This window comes from Lithobates pipiens, unplaced genomic scaffold (genome assembly GCF_037356315.1).
Source record: "Lithobates pipiens isolate NorthernLeopardFrog02 unplaced genomic scaffold, aLitPip1_a1.2 Scaffold_107, whole genome shotgun sequence".
Taxonomy (NCBI): Eukaryota; Metazoa; Chordata; class Amphibia; order Anura; family Ranidae; genus Lithobates; species Lithobates pipiens.
Window position 1 is genome coordinate 672,206 of NW_027507693.1, and position 19,747 is coordinate 691,952.

Genomic DNA, 19,747 nt, shown 5'->3' on the forward strand with positions numbered 1-19,747 from the left:
AGGGCTTTTGGCCAATACTATTTGCCATCTTCCCTCGTCTGCTTTTATGCAGGAATTGGGTTTTTTCAAATCTGCTATCTTTTCTCAAATAATGGACACTTTGATGATATGGGGATATTCACCCTTGCTTTTTTTTTTTTTTTTTTTACAAATATTACTTTTACCTGTTTAACGGGCACACCCCCACATTGAACCTTAAATCGCCAGTTGCATGTCACTTATGGGTATCTGCTGCATATTTACCCTTTGGGATGAATTCTGCTAAAAAATGTGGAACACTACCAATGTACTTTGTTAGATTACGCATTTTTTTGTATATGCTTATATGTCACTCCCGTCTTTTGTAGAACAGCTATTAAGCTCCCGATGAAGCATTCATATGCAAAAGATGTAGAGCAAGCGTGTTACTACATACCATACACTGTTGCAGGACTATGATGTTTGGCATTTTTTTGCTGTTTTAGAGAGTAAAAGCAACAGTTTTGCATGTATTGACTCTGCAAAATAAAGTTTTAATGAAAATTCCCTTTTGTATCTTGTGTTTAATAAACTTATTTTTATAATCGGTGCCTATAAAGTCCATTTTTTTCTCCTTGTGCTTTTTGATCTAAAAATGTTATTCAACTGAGTTGTACAATTTACAGGTCACAAAGAAATTAAAAAAAAAAAAAAAAAAAAAAAGCTAAGAACAACTAATAGCGCAACACCATGACAGGCACAAATTTGGATAATTTTCTCAGGTTCCAGATGACTGAAAACATTTCTCCCATAAACACCTAGTTCAGATGTAGAAAACAGGAGCTTTGCCCCCGATCCCCTGCTCAGACACACAACACCCCGCTACCCCACCACCACATGTAGCCCTATACTCCCTATATACTTCATTCTTTACTCATCCAACATGCCCTTACATCTTTCCCCTTCTCCCAATTCATGTGCTAGGACCAGCGGCGGACTGACAACTCATGGGGCCCCCAGACAATCAAATTATGGGGCCACACAGAATACACAAACACACCCACACACAGTATACACAGACATGTTTCTATTGGCTGAGAAGGTACTGGAGAGGTGGGGCAGCCCTGATGGGGCACCCTGGTGGCATGGGGCCCTCGGGCAGTGCCCGAGTGGCCCAATGGTCAGTCCGCCCCTGGCCCCTGTCTAATAGTTTTAGACCCAAAAAAGGAGATATACTCCTGTGCTTCCTCAGATCTACTCCAATACCACAGTGATCAGAAACCTCTAAGAATGTACACATTACTGTAACTTCACTTTTTATTTCAAGGAGACTCACCAATACACAATATTTTAGAACATATCTATACAACAACAAAAAAAAAACCACATACCTGCAGCAATCTGTGTGCAGGGTCCTCTTCATCTTCTGGTATATCCAAATCCTCTTCAGGAATGGTGTCCCATTTACCTTGATGAGCTACCAGCTGATGAACTAGTTCATATTGCTCAGGCAGTGCCAAACTTACCAAAGTCTGTTTGCCATGTCTAAAACTAATGCGCCTTCGCTTACAGGTGTCTGGGTCACAACATGTTCCAACTGGCAGAAGAGGATCACCCAAAAGAGGATCACCCAAAAGAGGATCACCCAAAAGAGCATTAACCACCTTGCCTCGGGCACTGCAGTTATGTCCCAGAAGAAAGATACAGGGCCTGCAGCGTACAGTCAGTTTCAAGTAATCTTCCTCTTGTCTCTGAAAAGTGATGCTATGCAGCTGGCCTGAAAAGAAAAAAAAAAAAAAACAGCAAGGATGTAATACACAAGTCCAACCAAGTAGTACTAAACATTTTTTAAGTGTTGCTGAAGTAGCTTTAGGAAAAGGCATTCTCCTAAAACCCAATAAGATCAAAAAATGGTACTAAAATGAAAAGAAATTGGACATTTATAGAAATGAAGCTTTTTTAAATCAGGAGTAATTTAGATCAAGGTGGTAAACTGGTGTAACTTTAGCCATACACAATATATATATACGGTAAACATGTTAAAGAGACTTATTCTTTAAAGAATTAAAAGGGGTTGTAAAGCTTTGTTTATTTTCTAAATAGGTTCCTTTAACCACTTCAGCCTGGGACCAATAGTCAGCCTAAACACCAGAGGTCTTTTTAAAATTTCGCACTGCACTGCTTTAACTGGTAATTACGCGGTCATGCAATGTTGTACCCAAACTAAATTTGCGTCCTTTTCTTCCCACAAATAGAGCTTTCTTTTGATGGCATTTCATTGTCTCTGCGATTTTTTTTTTTTGCGATATAAATGAAAAAAGACCGAAAATTGAGAAAAAAATATATATTTTCTACTTTTTGTTATAAGAAAAATCGAACTAAATGTTAGTCATACATTTAGGGCAAAATTTATTCAGCCACGTCTTTAGTAAAAAAAAAAAAAAAGACAATAAGCGTAGATTTATTGGTTTGCACAAAAGTTATAGCGTCTACAAACTAGAGTACATTTTCTGGAATTTACACAGCTTTTAATTTACGACTGCCCATCTCACTTCTTGAGGTGCATAAATGGCAGTACAACCCCCCCCCTTCCCCCCACTCCTCACTACCTATCACAGTTTCGAAGGCCATAAAATGCCAATAGCACAAACCCCCCCAAATGACCCCATTTTGGAAAGTAGATACCCCAAGCTATTTACTGAGAGGCATGCTGAGTCCATGAAATATTTTATATTTTGCCACAAGTTGCAGGAATATTAAAAAAAACTTTTTTTTTTGCACAAAGTTGTCACTAAATGATATATTGTTCACACATGCTATGGGCATAAGTGAAATTACACAAAATGAATTCTGATGCTTCTCCCGAGTATGGGGATACCACATGTGGGGGACTTTTTGGGAGCCTAGCCACGTACGGGACCCCGAAAACCAAGCACTGCCTTCCGGATTTAAATGTAAAACGCTATCAAAAAAACTGTTAGCGATCGCAGGGATCAGGCCTGACTCTGCAATCGCTGCAGTTATGTGTTTAGTGTTTTGTAAGTGACAGTGATCGATCGATACTGCACTTGGGTGGGCTGGGCGGAGGGGCAAAACGCAGGTGCTAGCAGGTATCTGGGCTGATCCTGCTAATGCGTTTTTTTGGAATCCTAAACTGCTGGGGACGCCAATATAGATCTGATTAGATCAGATATTGATCTGTTCAGATTCTATACCACTACGGGAGGTGTATGCTTTGCACGTGGGTGTTAGCGGTACTGTCACTAACCTAGCGCTGCCTGGGGCGACGCAGACCCTGACCCTAAAACCTAATTGATATCACCCGCCGGGTGATCAGGGGGTTAAACCTTTATTGGGTAATAAATGGTGGGTGCCCTGGGTGCCCTGATGCTATAAAAAGAAAACTAACCAGAGTCACCCGTAACACTTACACGGTGATCACTGGTGAAAGGGTTAACTAGGGGCAATCAGGGGGTTCAAATTTTTATTAGGTAGTATATGGGGGTCCCTGGCGCTATATAAAAACCTGACGGGGAACCTAAATAACTGGCTAACTAGCATCACCAGTGACACTTATACGGTGATTGCTGGTGAAAGGGTTAACTAGGGGCAATCAGGGGGTTAAAACCATTATTGGGTAGTATATCTGGGTACCTAGCGCTATAAAAACCTGGCGGTGAACCTAAAAAAATAACTAGTGAATTAGCACCAGTGCCACTAATGCAGCGATCAGAAAAATGATCGCTTAGTGACACTGGCAAAAGGGGGTGAAAGGGTTAACTCTAGAGGCAATCGGGGGGTTAAACCTTTATTGGGGGGGGTAGGGGGCTACTCTGGACCTAACACTAACTGCCCTGACACTTTTTACTGTCACAACTGACACTGAATGCAGTGATCAGTAAATAAATGATCACTGCAATCAGCGACAACGACTGGGAGGGGGGGCGGATTTTTGTGCCTATATATGTTAGTGTAGTGTTTGGTGCATTTACTTTCAGTGTTCTCCTCGTAGTCCGGTCAAAAAGACCACCCCAAGGAGAATCACATCACTTCCTCCCTGCCTGTGTTTACTATACACAGCGGGAGGAAGCTTCTCATTCAGCCAAACGGACCGCCGCATCCAGCGGGAGGGGGTCCAATCGGACCCCCCACCCGCTGGAAGGCAAGCACGTACATGTACGTGCTTGTGCCTGTACATGCCATTCTGATGACGTACATTCCCATGCGGCGGTCCTTAGGTGGTTAAGCTAGTGCATTGTTGGTTCATTTACCTTTTCCTTAGATTTCCCTTTTAAATGTTTCTTTGTCTGAATTTCTCACTTCGTTTCTCCTCAGTAAACTTCACACCATCATCCAAGTGGCGTTTAGTCAGCCAGAACAGCTTACTGAGGAGGAATAGGAAGTGAGAAATTCAAAGAAAAAACCATTTAGAAGGGAAATCGAAGGAAAAAAAAAAAAAAAGTCTAAGTGAACCAACAATGCACTAGCTTAAAGGAACCTACTTAGGAAAAAAAAAAAAAAAAAAAAAACCTTTACAACCTCTTTAAATACCTTTACAACATGTCAAAATGGCCTTGCTCCTTGCAATGTTTTGCAAAGAGCAGCCCTTAACCTCTTCCGAGGTCTCCTACCAGCATTCCTTGCTCTTGCCTTGATAGCAAGATATATTTTGCAAGTGGTTGTAAACCCTTACAAACCACTTTGACCTACAGGCAAGCTAGATTAAGGCTTACCTGTAGGTCCAAGCAATATCTCCGAAAACGGGCACCGCTGTCTACGGCGCATGCGCCATAGACAGCGGTGCGCAGGTGCACTGAGCGCGGCATTTCCAAGAATGGAGCTGCCGCGCGTGTCGACTCCCATGCGCATGCGCGGGAGTGACCTCGCCGAATGACAGCGGCGGAGCTGCGAGACGCCACCAGCAAAATGGATGCGACGGACTACAGGGGACAGCGGCGACTTTGCTGGCTCCTGTGTCAGGTAAGTGACACATAATGGGCTACTATGCGATGCATAGTAGTCCATTATGCTTTGCCTTTGCAGGGAATGAAAGAGGAAGTAAACCCATCAGGGTTTACTTCCTCTTTAAAGCCGTATTTGGATACAAAAAGATTTCCCAAGCTTTAAACATCCCAAGGAGCACTGTGCAAGCGATCATTTTAAAATGGGAGTATCAGACCACTGCAAATCTACCAAGACCTGGCTGTCCCTCTAAACTTTCAGCTTAGACGAGGAGAAGACTGATTAGAGATGCAGCCAAGAGGCCCATGATCACTCTGGATGAACTGCAGAGAACTACAGCTGAGGTGGGAGAGTCTGTCCATAGGACAACAATCAGTCGTACACTGCACAAATCTGGCCTTTACGGAAGAGTGGCAAGAAGAAAGCCATTTCTCAAAGATATCCATAAAAAGTCTAGTCTAAAGTTCGCCACAAGGCACCTGGGAGACACACCAAACATGTGGAAGAAGGTGCTCTGGTCAGATGAAACCAAAATCGAACTTTTTGCCCACAATGCAAAAACTATATGTTTGGCGTAAAAGCAACACAGCTCATCACCCTCAACACACCATCCCCACTGTCAAACATGGTGGTGGCAGCATCATGGTTTGGGCCTGCTTTTCTTCAGCAGGGACAGGGAAGATGGTTAAAATTGAGGGGAAGATGGATGCAGCCAAATACAGGACCATTCTGGATGAAAACCTGTTGGAATCTGCAAAAGACCTGAAACTGGGACGGAGATTTATCTTCCAACAAGACAATGATCCCAAACATACAGCAAAATCTACAAAGGAATGGTTCACAAATAAACGTATCCAGGTGTTAGAATGGCCAAGTCAAAGTCCAGACCTGAATCCAATCGAGAATCTGTGGAAAGAGCTGAAAACTGCTGTTCACAAACGCTCTCCATCCAACCTCACTGAGCTCGAGCTGTTTTGCAAGTTAGAATGGGCAAGAATTTCAGTCTCTCGATGTGCAAAACTGATAGAGACATACCCCAAGCGACTTGCAGCTAATCGCTGCAAAAGGTGGCTCTACAAAGTATTAACGCAAGGGGGCCGAATAATTTTGCACGCCCCACTTTTCATTTTTTTATTGGTTGAAAAAGTTTCAAAAATTCAATATAGATTTCGTTCCACTTCACAATTGTGTCCCACATATTGGTGATTCTTCACAAAAAATAAAAATTTTATATCTTTATGTTTGGAGCCTGAAATGTGGCAAAAGGTTGAAAAGTTCAAGGGGACCGAAAACTTTCGCAAAGCACTGTACATACATACACACCCCTTTTAGAAAAGGAAGTTCAAACTCCAAAACTACTTGCACATGGGCATCTCGAGTCAGCCGCATAGCATCCCACCCCTTTCAGGCACCTCCAGCCCTGGTGCTAGCCAACTGAAATCTATGACCGGCTGAACTACAGAGCAGCTGGATACTGTACGAAGGGGTACTTGCACTTAGTGCACCACGGGTTCAGGACAAATTCCCCAAAATAATTCCTAAAATTTGTAGATATCAGTACACATAAGCCAATATACACAAGTGAGAGTGCATACACGAGTAAAGCCACCTACACCCATTCAAACTGAAAATTTTCACTTGAAACTGCTGTTACTAGGCAGTCTTCCTAATCTGCCTCTTCATATTCCGCAGTGCTTCGTCCTCTTCGGTGAGTGGCCTCGTTGCCTTCTGGGACATGCGTCACAGAAAACGGGGCCATTCCCAAAGCGCCGCGCGACTCGCGCATGCGCAGTAGGAAACGGGCAGTGAAGCTGCAAGAATCCACTGCCTGTTTCCCTTTAAGATGGAGGAGCCGGCAGCTAATCCAATGGACAGATCGGCCTCGGGGTGGCCGACATCGTGGGATCGCTGGACAGGTAACTGTCCTTAATAAAAGTCAGCAGCTACAGTGTCTGTAGCTGATGACTTTTTTTTAAATATTGGCCGGAACACCCCTTTAATTTCCTATCCTAAGGGTCCTTTCACACAGGGCGGATCAGTTCTGATCCGCCCCGTGGATATCCGTTTGCTCAGCGGGGATCACTCCGTCAATCCCCGCTGAGCAGGGAGATGACAGGTCCGTCTCTGCACACTGCGCAGGGACAGACCTGTCACAGCGCCGCTCTCCCCTATGGGAGATCGGATGACGAAGGGCCGCAGTGCCCGTCGTCACCCGATCCGATGACGGATGGAAAAATAGCTTTTTCCTCTGTTACACTTTCGGATCGGAGCGGGTCGGATGTCAGCGGACGTGTCACCGCTGACATCCGACGTTCTATGGAGCACCCGTTCAGGTCCGCCTGAAAAACTGACAGGCGGGCCTGAACGGGACGTCAGTGTGAAAGGGGCCTTAAGGTGACAACACTGACCAAGTGCATTTCTGCATAAGCAGCTTTGTCATCCTAGTGAAATGCAGAGACTGTTGCCAAATACATTATACCAAACAAGATTCAGCTTACAAGCAAACAACCTTGTGAAACAGACACTGACCAATTTATACAAAAAAAAAAAAACACATCAAGCCCTTTAAGAAAAGGACTTTAAAAATCCAAAGCTACATATGGACTTATCAGATTGATTTAACAGCAGAGCCTACCAGATAGTATGACTATAGACCAGTGATGGCGAACCTTGGCAGCCCAGATGTTTTGGAACTACATTTCCCATGATGCTCAGCTACACTGCAGAGTGCATGAGCATCATGAGAAATTTTGTTCCAAAACATCTGGGGTGCCAAGGTTTGCCATCACTGCTATAGACTGATCAAAAATTCAGGTAACTGCAGGAACCTTCTGAATTACAATTTATGGTCGTTCACTTACAGCCAACCTAGGGATCGACTTTAGCTGAACAGGATTATTGAAAACACTACTCAATCAGCGGGCTGCAGTGCTGACTAGTGTATTTTGATAGTGCAGTCCTCCTACTGGCAGAATACAATAGCCCAGAAGGGAGGATTCCTCTATACACACCACTTGTGTGGATAAAAAAATCCATTACTTCATAAAAACAACCGATCTATGCCCAGCCTAAGTCAGTTTGAGAAAATAAATGCCAAGGCTTATATCCATGCATTATACTGTGTGAACAATAAAGCAACTTCAATTAGTATGAATAATTTACCATAATAAAAGTGACTGCACATGTATACAAGACCAAAACAAGAGCACTCAAAAGACCAGGCAAATTTAGAAAAAGGCTCAGATAGTGCAATGCATTATATAAGGGCTTGAATATAAAAACAGAACAAAAAACAAGACCACTCAAAAGGCAAGCCAAATATACCTACATGTACACCACTGTTCCCCAGGAGACAGCAGCGCGCATCTGACATCTGTATACTCCACCCCACTCTACGCATTTCATCCCATCATCACACAAATGCTTGCTGCTGTGTCCTGGTGAGCAGTGGCAGGCATGCAAGTATTTGGCTGGCCTTTTGGTTCTGCTTTTATAATCAAGTCCCTATATATTGCACCAAGTCATCTTCTCAATTTGTATGGTATTTGAGAGACTGGTTGGCTGTTTGGAGTGGCAGTGGTCCATCCAGTAGTGGAGCAGCATTTCTCCTGGAAGTTCATGTGGTTAACAGGCAAAAGGGTAAATGGACAGATGTGACCTGAGCAGCAGCCTCTCTGCAGAATAGATTCCTATGAGCAAGTTATACCCCTGTGAGATTCTGTGTGTGGTAAGTGCGCTACTTACCTTAAAGTGATGGGAACAGAATAGACAAAGTGCATTAACATTCACATTTAGGTTTCATTACTCAGGCACAGGATAGTCCAGTTAGACCAATCTCCGTCACAGCTTCCAGCAGAGGGGGTGATGTCCTGTGAATCCTTCTCATAGCCGGCATCCTGACCAGCAGGAATCTTCCAGCATGTGTGCAGAGTCCAAAGAGAGGCTTGGAGAGCAGCTGGTTGATTACAGGGAAGTGCAAAGCTTGAGAAAGGAGCATGCACTACAGACACCCCCCTAGTGCACATGCTCAGGAACACGTCGCCATTTTAGTAATGAAACCTCAATGAGTGTTTTTAACGCATTTTGTCTATTAAAACTACACAGTCTTAACGAAGAGGTGCCTGCTTCCTGTTTGATTTCTCTACATGTTTGGAGTTTGCTTCGGCTTCCCCTGCAAGGCTGCCCTGTCTGTATAGACTGTTTCCTCACACAGAGCTTAACAGCTCAAAGGACATTTGTATGGACTCTAATCTCGCACTATATACTATAACCCATACCACCATCCATTGTATATATACATTGTTTCCTCAACCGGAGTTTGGCTTTATGCTGCAGTTCTTAAAAATCAGCTCTAGGCTCCTGCTGCTGTCAGTCAAATCCTGTGAAAAGGGAGCGGGAGGTGTGGCCAAGCACCAATGTGCGAGACTAGGGATGCACAAAGCCTAGACTGAGGGCACACCCACACAGATGCCCTTTCAGCACATGGCTTTTTGAGGAAAGGAGGAGTGGACAGCACCAGCAAGGATCTCCAGGTAAGGGGCCCCCTCTGTGCAATATCATTGAACAGGGGAGGCAAACATATCCTCTTATTTTAAATTTAAAAGAAATGCCTTTACAATCATTGACCTACAATCTACTTTTCAATAATTACATGTCCTACTGCGTTTCAATTTGACAGTATCTAATCTGCTAGTACAGGGTTCGACAAATCTCAGGCACCAAGTCGACTAGAAGTTGTGCCCTGTCTCGTGGGCTTTTGCACGGTTGGATGGATTCCATTGACAACCCAGAACATGCCCCACTGCGTGCCCCCAGGAATGCAGCAGACAATTGGTAATCCTTTGGAAACTGCTGATCACAGAACAATGTAAGGAGCCAACCACAGAGCAGGAAAGTATAAGACGTTTAGCACCTCTCCATTTTAAATAGAAGGACTTTAGTATCGCAAAAGTGGCTATGCATGAGCGTAAAAACTGTGTGCAGCAGCCCCCATTAATTCTTACCCGAGCACCCTTGCAATACAGTGATGTCCATGAGAGCCTTGATTCTCTGGGAACTCCTCACTCCCGACTGGTTTTTGCCAGCAGTGGGAGCCACTGGCCTCCACTGCTGTCAATCACAGCCAGCGAGCCAAGCCTCCATGTGTGAATAGACACAGCAACAAAAACGGAGCGCCTGTTTGGGAGCCCCACAAAGCAAGCTGCTTGCTGTGAGGGGACCCAGCAGGAGGGAGGGGCCTAGGAGCACCAGCATTGGGCACAAGAGGAAGATTAGGGCTGCTCTGTGTAATGGTTTTGCAGAGCAGGGGAAGACCACAAGGCTTTACTATTACTTTAACCACTTCCCGACCAATGCACGCCGATATAAGTCAGCAGAATGGCACCGATAGGCAAATAGAAGTGCAGGTACATCCCTTTAAATTTGCCATCATGCCACCTTGTCGGGATAGAAAATTGGCTAAAAGACAGAATTCAGAGAGTAGTGGTTAATGATTCTTACTCTGAATGGTCTAAGGTTATGAGTGGTGTACCCCAAGGTTCAGTGCTGGGACCCTTACTTTTTAATATCTTTATAAATGATATTGGGTCTGGGATCAAGAGTAACATTTCCGTCTTTGCAGATGACACCAAGCTATGCGGTGCAATAATGTCCTTACAGGATGTCACCAATTTACAAGCAGACCTCAATGCTCTGTCTAATTGGGCGACTATGTGGCAGATGAGGTTTAATGTTGAGAAATGTAAGGTTATGCACTTGGGGGCTAAGAATATGCATGCATCATACACGCTAGGGGGAGTACAACTGGGGGAATCCATAGTGGAGAAGGATCTGGGGGTTTTGGTAGATCATAAGCTCAATAATAGCATGCAATGCCAAGCTGCGGTTTCCAAAGCGAGCAAAGTCCTTTCCTGTATTAAGAGAGGTATGTACTCCAGAGAGAGAGAGATATCATTTTGCCCCTGTTCAAATAATTAGTAAGACCTCATCTGGAATATGCCGTTCAGTTTTGGGCACCAGTTCTCAAAAAGGATATCAGGGAACTGGAGAAAGTGCAGAGAAGGGCAACCAAACTGATAAGAGGCATGGAGCAACTCAGCTATGAGGCAAGATTAGAGGAACTGAATTTATTCACTCTTGATAAGAGGAGATTAAGGGGGGATTTGATCAACATGTACAAATATATAAGGGGTCCATATAGGGAACTTGGTGTCGAGTTATTTACTTTAAAGTCAACAAAGAGGACAAGGGGGCACTCTTTACGTCTAGAGGAGAAGAGATTTCATCTTCAAATACGGAAAGGTTTCTTCACGGTAAGAGCTGTAAAAATGTGGAATAGACTCCCTGCAGAGGTGGTTATGGCCAGCTCAGTGGATTGCTTTAAGAAAGGCCTAGATTATTTCCTAAGTGTAGGTAATATAATAATATAAATTTATAGGTAAAGTTGATCCGGGGAAAATCCGATTGCCTCTCGGGGGATCAGGAAGGAATTTTTTCCCCTGCTTTAGCAAATTGGATCATGCTCTGCTGTTTTTTTTTTGCCTTCCTCTGGATCAACTGTGGGTATAGAATTGGGTATATGGGCTGGTATATGTATATATGTATGTATGTGTATATATATATATTTTTTTTGGTTGAACTGGATGGACTTGTGTCTTTTTTCAACCTAACTATGTAACTATGTAACCTCGAGTCCAATCGCGGGTTCCGCAGATTCGATCACTGCAGGGATACCCACGATCGTCTCATGGGAGATGCTAAAGTAAACAAGCATCTCCTTTTTCTGCCTAGCAACAGTGACACTGATCTCTGCTCCCTGTGATTGGAGCAGAGATCAGTTATGTGTAAAACACAGCCACGCCACCCACAGATAGCAACACGCCCCTGGGACACACTTAACACCTACACTGCCAGTGTAATTTACACAGGAATCAGTGCATTTGTATAGCAATGATTGCTGTATAAATGACAATGGTCCCAAATCTGTCAAAAATGTAAAATGGGTCCGCCATAATGTCGCAGTCACAATAAAAATCGCTGATCCATTACTAGTAAAAAAAAAAAAAAAAAGCCAGAAAGAGGCACTTTATGCGATTGTCAGTTTTAACAAATCGCATTAGGGATCACTAGTTCTAAGTATTGTGATTCTTTCCTTTTTTTATGCTTATTTATTACATTTGTCTCTTACCCTGAACATCATTATGCTATAGTGGTGAGAGTCTTCCACCACCCCCTCATAAAATACGCACAACTTTTTATATACCTTCTCTTACTTTATACGGGAATATATATATCACTCACAATCTTAGTGCCTATAGAATTTATTAGCCTCCTAGGCCAATTTCCTGTCATAGTACCGCGCATCACTCCTTTATCTTTTTAAAAAAGCCAGAAAGCTATCCTTTTTGTAAACACAAATTTTTGCACAAACCAATCGCTTACTGCGAATTTTACCAAAAATATGTAGAACACTACGCATCGGCCTAAACTGGAGGGAAAAAAAAATCTTTACACATTTTTGGGGGATATAGCAAAAAGTAGAAAATGCGTTTTCAAAATTGTCGCTCTTTTTTGTTTATAGTGCAAAAAATAAAAACCGCAGGACTGAACACCACGAAAAGAAAGTTCTATTTGTGTGGAGAAAAAAGAAAAATTGTCAAAAAAAAGTCAATTTGGGAGCCAAGTCGCACAAATGTGCAATTGCAAGTTAATGCAACGCAGTACCCAATTGCAAAAAGTGGTCTTTGGCCAGCAAAATGGTCTGTGGCTTATGTAGAACATCTTTTCCTCCCACAAAACAGAAGCATTGTGCATAAAAATGAGTCAAAACCTCAGTCAATTTATCTGCATCTTATCTCCTTTAGCTGTAACAGGTTTCTGTGCCTGATGTCCCTCCTGCTCCTGGCTGAATTTCCAAGTTCTGACTTCCTATTTCCTTCCTTTACCAGTCCTGATACTACATGTCCCATTCATGCTTTGAGCCTCTGTAGTTTCAGGGCAGGCTTAGGGAGTAGCTTAGCAGTTCTGAGAGTTGATGTGGGTGGGTCCTAAAGTTATGGTGGGTGTTTCAAGGAGTGTATTGGAATTCTGCAGTGAACAAAGTGCTGTACAACAGGAAGTGTAACCTTACAAACTATCTCTTGAACAAGAAATTTGCCATTCTGGCTATAAAGGGCACACAAATGTAAGACTGGTCACTTTTTTCTGCTCCAATCTTATTCTTTTTAACAAAAAAACACCAAGTTGTCTTTATTGAAGGCATGATGCGCAACGTGTTAATCATACTCAGTCTCTGCTGCGTCTACCTTGTCCCTTAGTTGATCAACCATTACACAGTGCGCATTCTCAGCATGCCCAGCTTACTTAAAATTACTATGTATTTCCAAACACCCCCATTTTATGCAGTTCAACAGCTTTTATTGAATTATGAATAGTTTGCTTGTTCCAAATTCATCCAAATATATTACCTTCAATAAAAGATGCGTCCATTGTGTATGCTTTATGAACTGTATGTAGCCCAACTATATTATGAACATAAAAAGTAGTGCAAAACAAAATTGACATACTGCAACAATCAACTCAAAACCTCATGATCTCACTGTACTTAAACAGTGTAAATACCTTTAATGAATAAAGAACAAAATGTGAAAAATAGTCTTAACTTCTAAAGCATAATATAGTTAAGCACGATTCTGGATAAAATTAAATTAAAATAGTTTGCTTCGAATAAAGATCACGATACTCGGCGCAACATTTTACTTTCTACAAAAAAAAAAGTGCCAACTTTAGTTTATTTTTTTAATTAGTTGAAGTAATTTTTGGGAACATTTGAAAGACTGCTGCCCAAAGACAGCGTGACAAAATATTGCAACGATTGGGATTAGTAAACCACAGACTACAATCTTGCTGGTATTGGAAGAATTTGACATTGCTATTCATTTTAGGGGCCCAGAAATCGGAGTGGTTCGGGGTAGCACTCTATTTCTCTATTACAGTATGCTTTTCTGGATGGTCTTTTATGGCTGTATGAAAAAAATAAAAAAAACATGAATTGATCACAAAATAATGCAACAACTGCCATTTTATTCTTTAGGATATCTGATTTATATAGATATATCCACACACACTTTTGTAAATATTTCATTTTGGGATGCACCGAAACATAGGCCGGAGGCAGCGGCTGCTGGGACCCGAGAGGAGCGGAGGCGGCTGCTGGCACCCGAGAGGAGCGGAGGCGGCTGCTGGCACCCGAGAGGAGCGGAGGCGGCTGCTGGCACCCGAGAGGAGCGGAGGCGGCTGCTGGCACCCGAGAGGAGCGGAGGCGGCTGCTGGCACCCGAGAGGAGCGGAGGCGGCTGCTGGCACCCGAGAGGAGCGGAGGCGGCTGCTGGCACCCGAGAGGAGCGGAGGCGGCTACTGGCACCCGAGAGGAGCGGAGGCGGCTACTGGCACCCGAGAGGAGCGGAGGCGGCTACTGGCACCCGAGAGGAGCGGAGGCGGCTACTGGCACCCGAGAGGAGCGGAGGCGGCTACTGGCACCCGAGAGGAGCGGAGGCGGCTACTGGCACCGAGAGGAGCGGAGGCGGCTACTGGCACCGAGAGGAGCGGAGGCGGCTACTGGCACCGAGAGGAGCGGAGGCGGCTACTGGCACCGAGAGGAGCGGAGGCGGCTGCTGGCACCGAGAGGAGCGGAGGCGGCTGCTGGCACCGAGAGGAGCGAAGGCAGCTGCTGGCACCGAGAGGAGCGAAGGCAGCTGCTGGCACCGAGAGGAGCGAAGGCAGCTGCTGGCACCGAGAGGAGCGAAGGCAGCTGCTGGCACCGAGAGGAGCGAAGGCAGCTGCTGGCACCGAGAGGAGCGAAGGCAGCTGCTGGGACCAGTGAGGCGCGAGGCGGCTGCTGGGACCAGTGAGGCGCGAGGCGGATGCTGGGACCAGTGAGGTGCGAGGCGGCTGCTGGGACAAGTGAGACGCGAGGCGGCTGCTGGGACCAGTGAGGCGCGAGGTTGCTGCTGGGACCAGTGAGGCGCGAGGCGACTGCTGGGAGCCTGAGGCGCGAAGCGGCTACTGGGACCCGTGAGGCGCGAGGCGGCTACTGGGACCCGTGAGGCAGCTACTGGAGATCTGTGAGGCGCAAGGCGGCTGCTGGGAACCTGAGGCGCGAGGCGGCTACTGGGACCCGTGAGGCGCAAGGCGGCTACTGGGACCAGTGAGGCGGCTACTGGAGACCCGTTAGGGGCGAGGCGGCTACTGAGATCCGTGAGTCGCGAGGCAGATACTGAAATCCGTGAGGCGCGAGGCGGATACTGAGACCCGGGAGTCGCGAGGCGGATACTGAGACCCGGGAGGCGCGAAGGCAGCTGCTGGGACCATGAGGAGCGAAGGCAGCTACTGGGACCATGAGGAGCGAAGGCAGCTACTGGGACCATGAGGAGCGAAGGCAGCTACTGGGACCATGAGGAGCGAAGGCAGCTACTGGGACCATGAGGAGCGAAGGCAGCTACTGGGACCATGAGGAGCGAAGGCAGCTACTGGGACCATGAGGAGCGAAGGCAGCTACTGGGACCATGAGGAGCGAAGGCAGCTACTGGGACCATGAGGAGCGAAGGCAGCTACTGGGACCATGAGGAGCGAAGGCAGCTACTGAAATCCGTGAGGCGCGAGGCGGATACTGAGACCCGGGAGTCGCGAGGCGGATACTGAGACCCGGGAGGCGCGAAGGCAGCTGCTGGGACCATGAGGAGCGAAGGCAGCTACTGGGACCATGAGGAGCGAAGGCAGCTACTGGGACCATGAGGAGCGAAGGCAGCTACTGGGACCATGAGGAGCGAAGGCAGCTACTGGGACCATGAGGAGCGAAGGCAGCTACTGGGACCATGAGGAGCGAAGGCAGCTACTGGGACCATGAGGAGCGAAGGCAGCTACTGGGACCATGAGGAGCGAAGGCAGCTACTGGGACCATGAGGAGCGAAGGCAGCTACTGGGACCATGAGGAAAAAAGGCAGCTACTGGGACCATGAGGAAAAAAGGCAGCTACTGGGACCATGAGGAAAAAAGGCAGCTACTGGGACCATGAGGAAAAAAGGCAGCTACTGGGACCATGAGGAAAAAAGGCAGCTACTGGGACCATGAGGAAAAAAGGCAGCTACTGGGACCATGAGGAAAAAAGTCAGCTACTGGGACCATGAGGAAAAAAGGCAGCTACTGGGACCATGAGGAAAAAAGGCAGCTACTGGGACCATGAGGAAAAAAGGCAGCTACTGGGACCATGAGGAAAAAAGGCAGCTACTGGGACCATGAGGAAAAAAGTCAGCTACTGGGACCATGAGGAAAAAAGGCAGCTACTGGGACCATGAGGAAAAAAGGCAGCTACTGGGACCATGAGGAAAAAAGGCAGCTACTGGGACCATGAGGAAAAAAGGCAGCTACTGGGACCATGAGGAAAAAAGGCAGCTACTGGGACCATGAGGAAAAAAGGCAGCTACTGGGACCATGAGGAAAAAAGGCAGCTGCTGGGACCATGAGGAAAAAAGGCAGCTACTGGGACCATGAGGAAAAAAGGCAGCTGCTAGGACCATGAGGAAAAAAGGCAGCTACTGGGACCATGAGGAAAAAAGGCAGCTACTGGGACCATGAGGAAAAAAGGCAGCTACTGGGACCATGAGGAAAAAAGGCAGCTACTGGGACCATGAGGAAAAAAGGCAGCTACTGGGACCATGAGGAAAAAAGGCAGCTACTGGGACCATGAGGAAAAAAGGCAGCTACTGGGACCATGAGGAAAAAAGGCAGCTGCTGGGACCATGAGGAAAAAAGGCAGCTACTGGGACCATGAGGAAAAAAGGCAGCTGCTAGGACCATGAGGAGCGAAGGCAGCTGCTGGGACCATGAGGAGCGAAGGCGACTACTGGGACCATGAGGAGCGAAGGCAGCTACTGGGACCATGAGGAGCGAAGGCAGCTACTGGGACCATGAGGAGCGAAGGCAGCTACTGGGACCATGAGGAGCGAAGGCAGCTACTGGGACCATGAGGAAAAAAGGCAGCTACTGGGACCATGAGGAAAAAAGGCAGCTACTGGGACCATGAGGAAAAAAGGCAGCTACTGGGACCATGAGGAAAAAAGGCAGCTACTGGGACCATGAGGAAAAAAGGCAGCTACTGGGACCATGAGGAAAAAAGGCAGCTACTGGGACCATGAGGAAAAAAGTCAGCTACTGGGACCATGAGGAAAAAAGGCAGCTACTGGGACCATGAGGAAAAAAGGCAGCTACTGGGACCATGAGGAAAAAAGGCAGCTACTGGGACCATGAGGAAAAAAGTCAGCTACTGGGACCATGAGGAAAAAAGGCAGCTACTGGGACCATGAGGAAAAAAGGCAGCTACTGGGACCATGAGGAAAAAAGGCAGCTACTGGGACCATGAGGAAAAAAGGCAGCTACTGGGACCATGAGGAAAAAAGGCAGCTACTGGGACCATGAGGAAAAAAGGCAGCTACTGGGACCATGAGGAAAAAAGGCAGCTACTGGGACCATGAGGAAAAAAGGCAGCTACTGGGACCATGAGGAAAAAAGGCAGCTACTGGGACCATGAGGAAAAAAGGCAGCTACTGGGACCATGAGGAAAAAAGGCAGCTACTGGGACCATGAGGAAAAAAGGCAGCTGCTGGGACCATGAGGAAAAAAGGCAGCTACTGGGACCATGAGGAAAAAAGGCAGCTGCTAGGACCATGAGGAGCGAAGGCAGCTGCTGGGACCATGAGGAGCGAAGGCGACTACTGGGACCATGAGGAGCGAAGGCGACTACTGGGACCATGAGGAGCGAAGGCGACTACTGGGACCCTTGAGGCCGCTGCTGGGACCATGAGGAGCGAAGGCGACTACTGGGACCATGAGGAGCGAAGGCAGCTACTGGGACCATGAGGAGCGAAGGCAGCTACTGGGACCATGAGGAAAAAAGGCAGCTACTGGGACCATGAGGAAAAAAGGCAGCTGCTGGGACCATGAGGAAAAAAGGCAGCTACTGGGACCATGAGGAAAAAAGGCAGCTGCTAGGACCATGAGGAGCGAAGGCAGCTGCTGGGACCATGAGGAGCGAAGGCGACTACTGGGACCATGAGGAGCGAAGGCAGCTACTGGGACCATGAGGAGCGAAGGCAGCTACTGGGACCATGAGGAGCGAAGGCAGCTACTGGGACCATGAGGAGCGAAGGCAGCTACTGGGACCATGAGGAAAAAAGGCAGCTACTGGGACCATGAGGAAAAAAGGCAGCTACTGGGACCATGAGGAAAAAAGGCAGCTACTGGGACCATGAGGAAAAAAGGCAGCTACTGGGACCATGAGGAAAAAAGGCAGCTACTGGGACCATGAGGAAAAAAGGCAGCTACTGGGACCATGAGGAAAAAAGTCAGCTACTGGGACCATGAGGAAAAAAGGCAGCTACTGGGACCATGAGGAAAAAAGGCAGCTACTGGGACCATGAGGAAAAAAGGCAGCTACTGGGACCATGAGGAAAAAAGGCAGCTACTGGGACCATGAGGAAAAAAGTCAGCTACTGGGACCATGAGGAAAAAAGGCAGCTACTGGGACCATGAGGAAAAAAGGCAGCTACTGGGACCATGAGGAAAAAAGGCAGCTACTGGGACCATGAGGAAAAAAGGCAGCTACTGGGACCATGAGGAAAAAAGGCAGCTACTGGGACCATGAGGAAAAAAGGCAGCTACTGGGACCATGAGGAAAAAAGGCAGCTACTGGGACCATGAGGAAAAAAGGCAGCTACTGGGACCATGAGGAAAAAAGGCAGCTACTGGGACCATGAGGAAAAAAGGCAGCTACTGGGACCATGAGGAAAAAAGGCAGCTACTGGGACCATGAGGAAAAAAGGCAGCTGCTGGGACCATGAGGAAAAAAGGCAGCTACTGGGACCATGAGGAAAAAAGGCAGCTGCTAGGACCATGAGGAGCGAAGGCAGCTGCTGGGACCATGAGGAGCGAAGGCGACTACTGGGACCATGAGGAGCGAAGGCGACTACTGGGACCATGAGGAGCGAAGGCGACTACTGGGACCCTTGAGGCCGCTGCTGGGACCATGAGGAGCGAAGGCGACTACTGGGACCATGAGGAGCGAAGGCAGCTACTGGGACCATGAGGAGCGAAGGCAGCTACTGGGACCATGAGGAGCGAAGGCAGCTACTGGGACCATGAGGAGCGAAGGCAGCTACTGGGACCATGAGGAGCGAAGGCAGCTACTGGGACCATGAGGAGCGAAGGCAGCTACTGGGACCATGAGGAGCGAAGGCGACTACTGGGACCCTTGAGGCAGCTGCTGGGACCATGAGGAGCGAAGGCGACTACTGGGACCATGAGGAGCAAAGGCAGCTACTGGGACCATGAGGAGCGAAGGCAGCTACTGGGACCATGAGGAGCGAAGGCAGCTACTGGGACCATGAGGAGCGAAGGCAGCTACTGGGACCATGAGGAGCGAAGGCAGCTACTGGGACCATGAGGAGCGAAGGCAGCTACTGGGACCATGAGGAGCGAAGGCGACTACTGGGACCCTTGAGGCAGCTGCTGGGACCATGAGGAGCGAAGGCGACTACTGGGACCATGAGGAGCGAAGGCAGCTACTGGGACCATGAGGAGCGAAGGCAGCTACTGGGACCATGAGGAGAGAAGGCAGCTACTGGGACCATGAGGAGCGAAGGCAGCTACTGGGACCATGAGGAGCGAAGGCAGCTACTGGGACCATGAGGAGCGAAGGCAGCTACTGGGACCATGAGGAGCGAAGGCGACTACTGGGACCCTTGAGGCAGCTGCTGGGACCATGAGGAGCGAAGGCG

The 19,747-nt window shown here is 47.2% G+C and overlaps 1 protein-coding gene across 4 annotated transcripts in view; it reads right to left on the minus strand.

Annotated features, from left to right (window-relative positions):
- Positions 1-1,316: 1,316 nt before the first annotated feature.
- LOC143958556 (dual serine/threonine and tyrosine protein kinase-like) overlaps positions 1,317-19,747 on the minus strand; it is a 304,078-nt gene continuing 285,647 nt past the window's right edge. For all 4 annotated transcript variants that reach the window (XR_013270139.1, XR_013270135.1, XR_013270136.1 and 1 more), the window contains one exon: positions 1,317-1,735. Coding sequence is in view for 1 of the 4 variants with exons in the window: in XM_077467823.1 (XP_077323949.1) it covers positions 1,688-1,735 (48 nt within the window). In the remaining 3 variants the exon portion in view is untranslated. The remainder of the gene's footprint in view (positions 1,736-19,747) is intronic.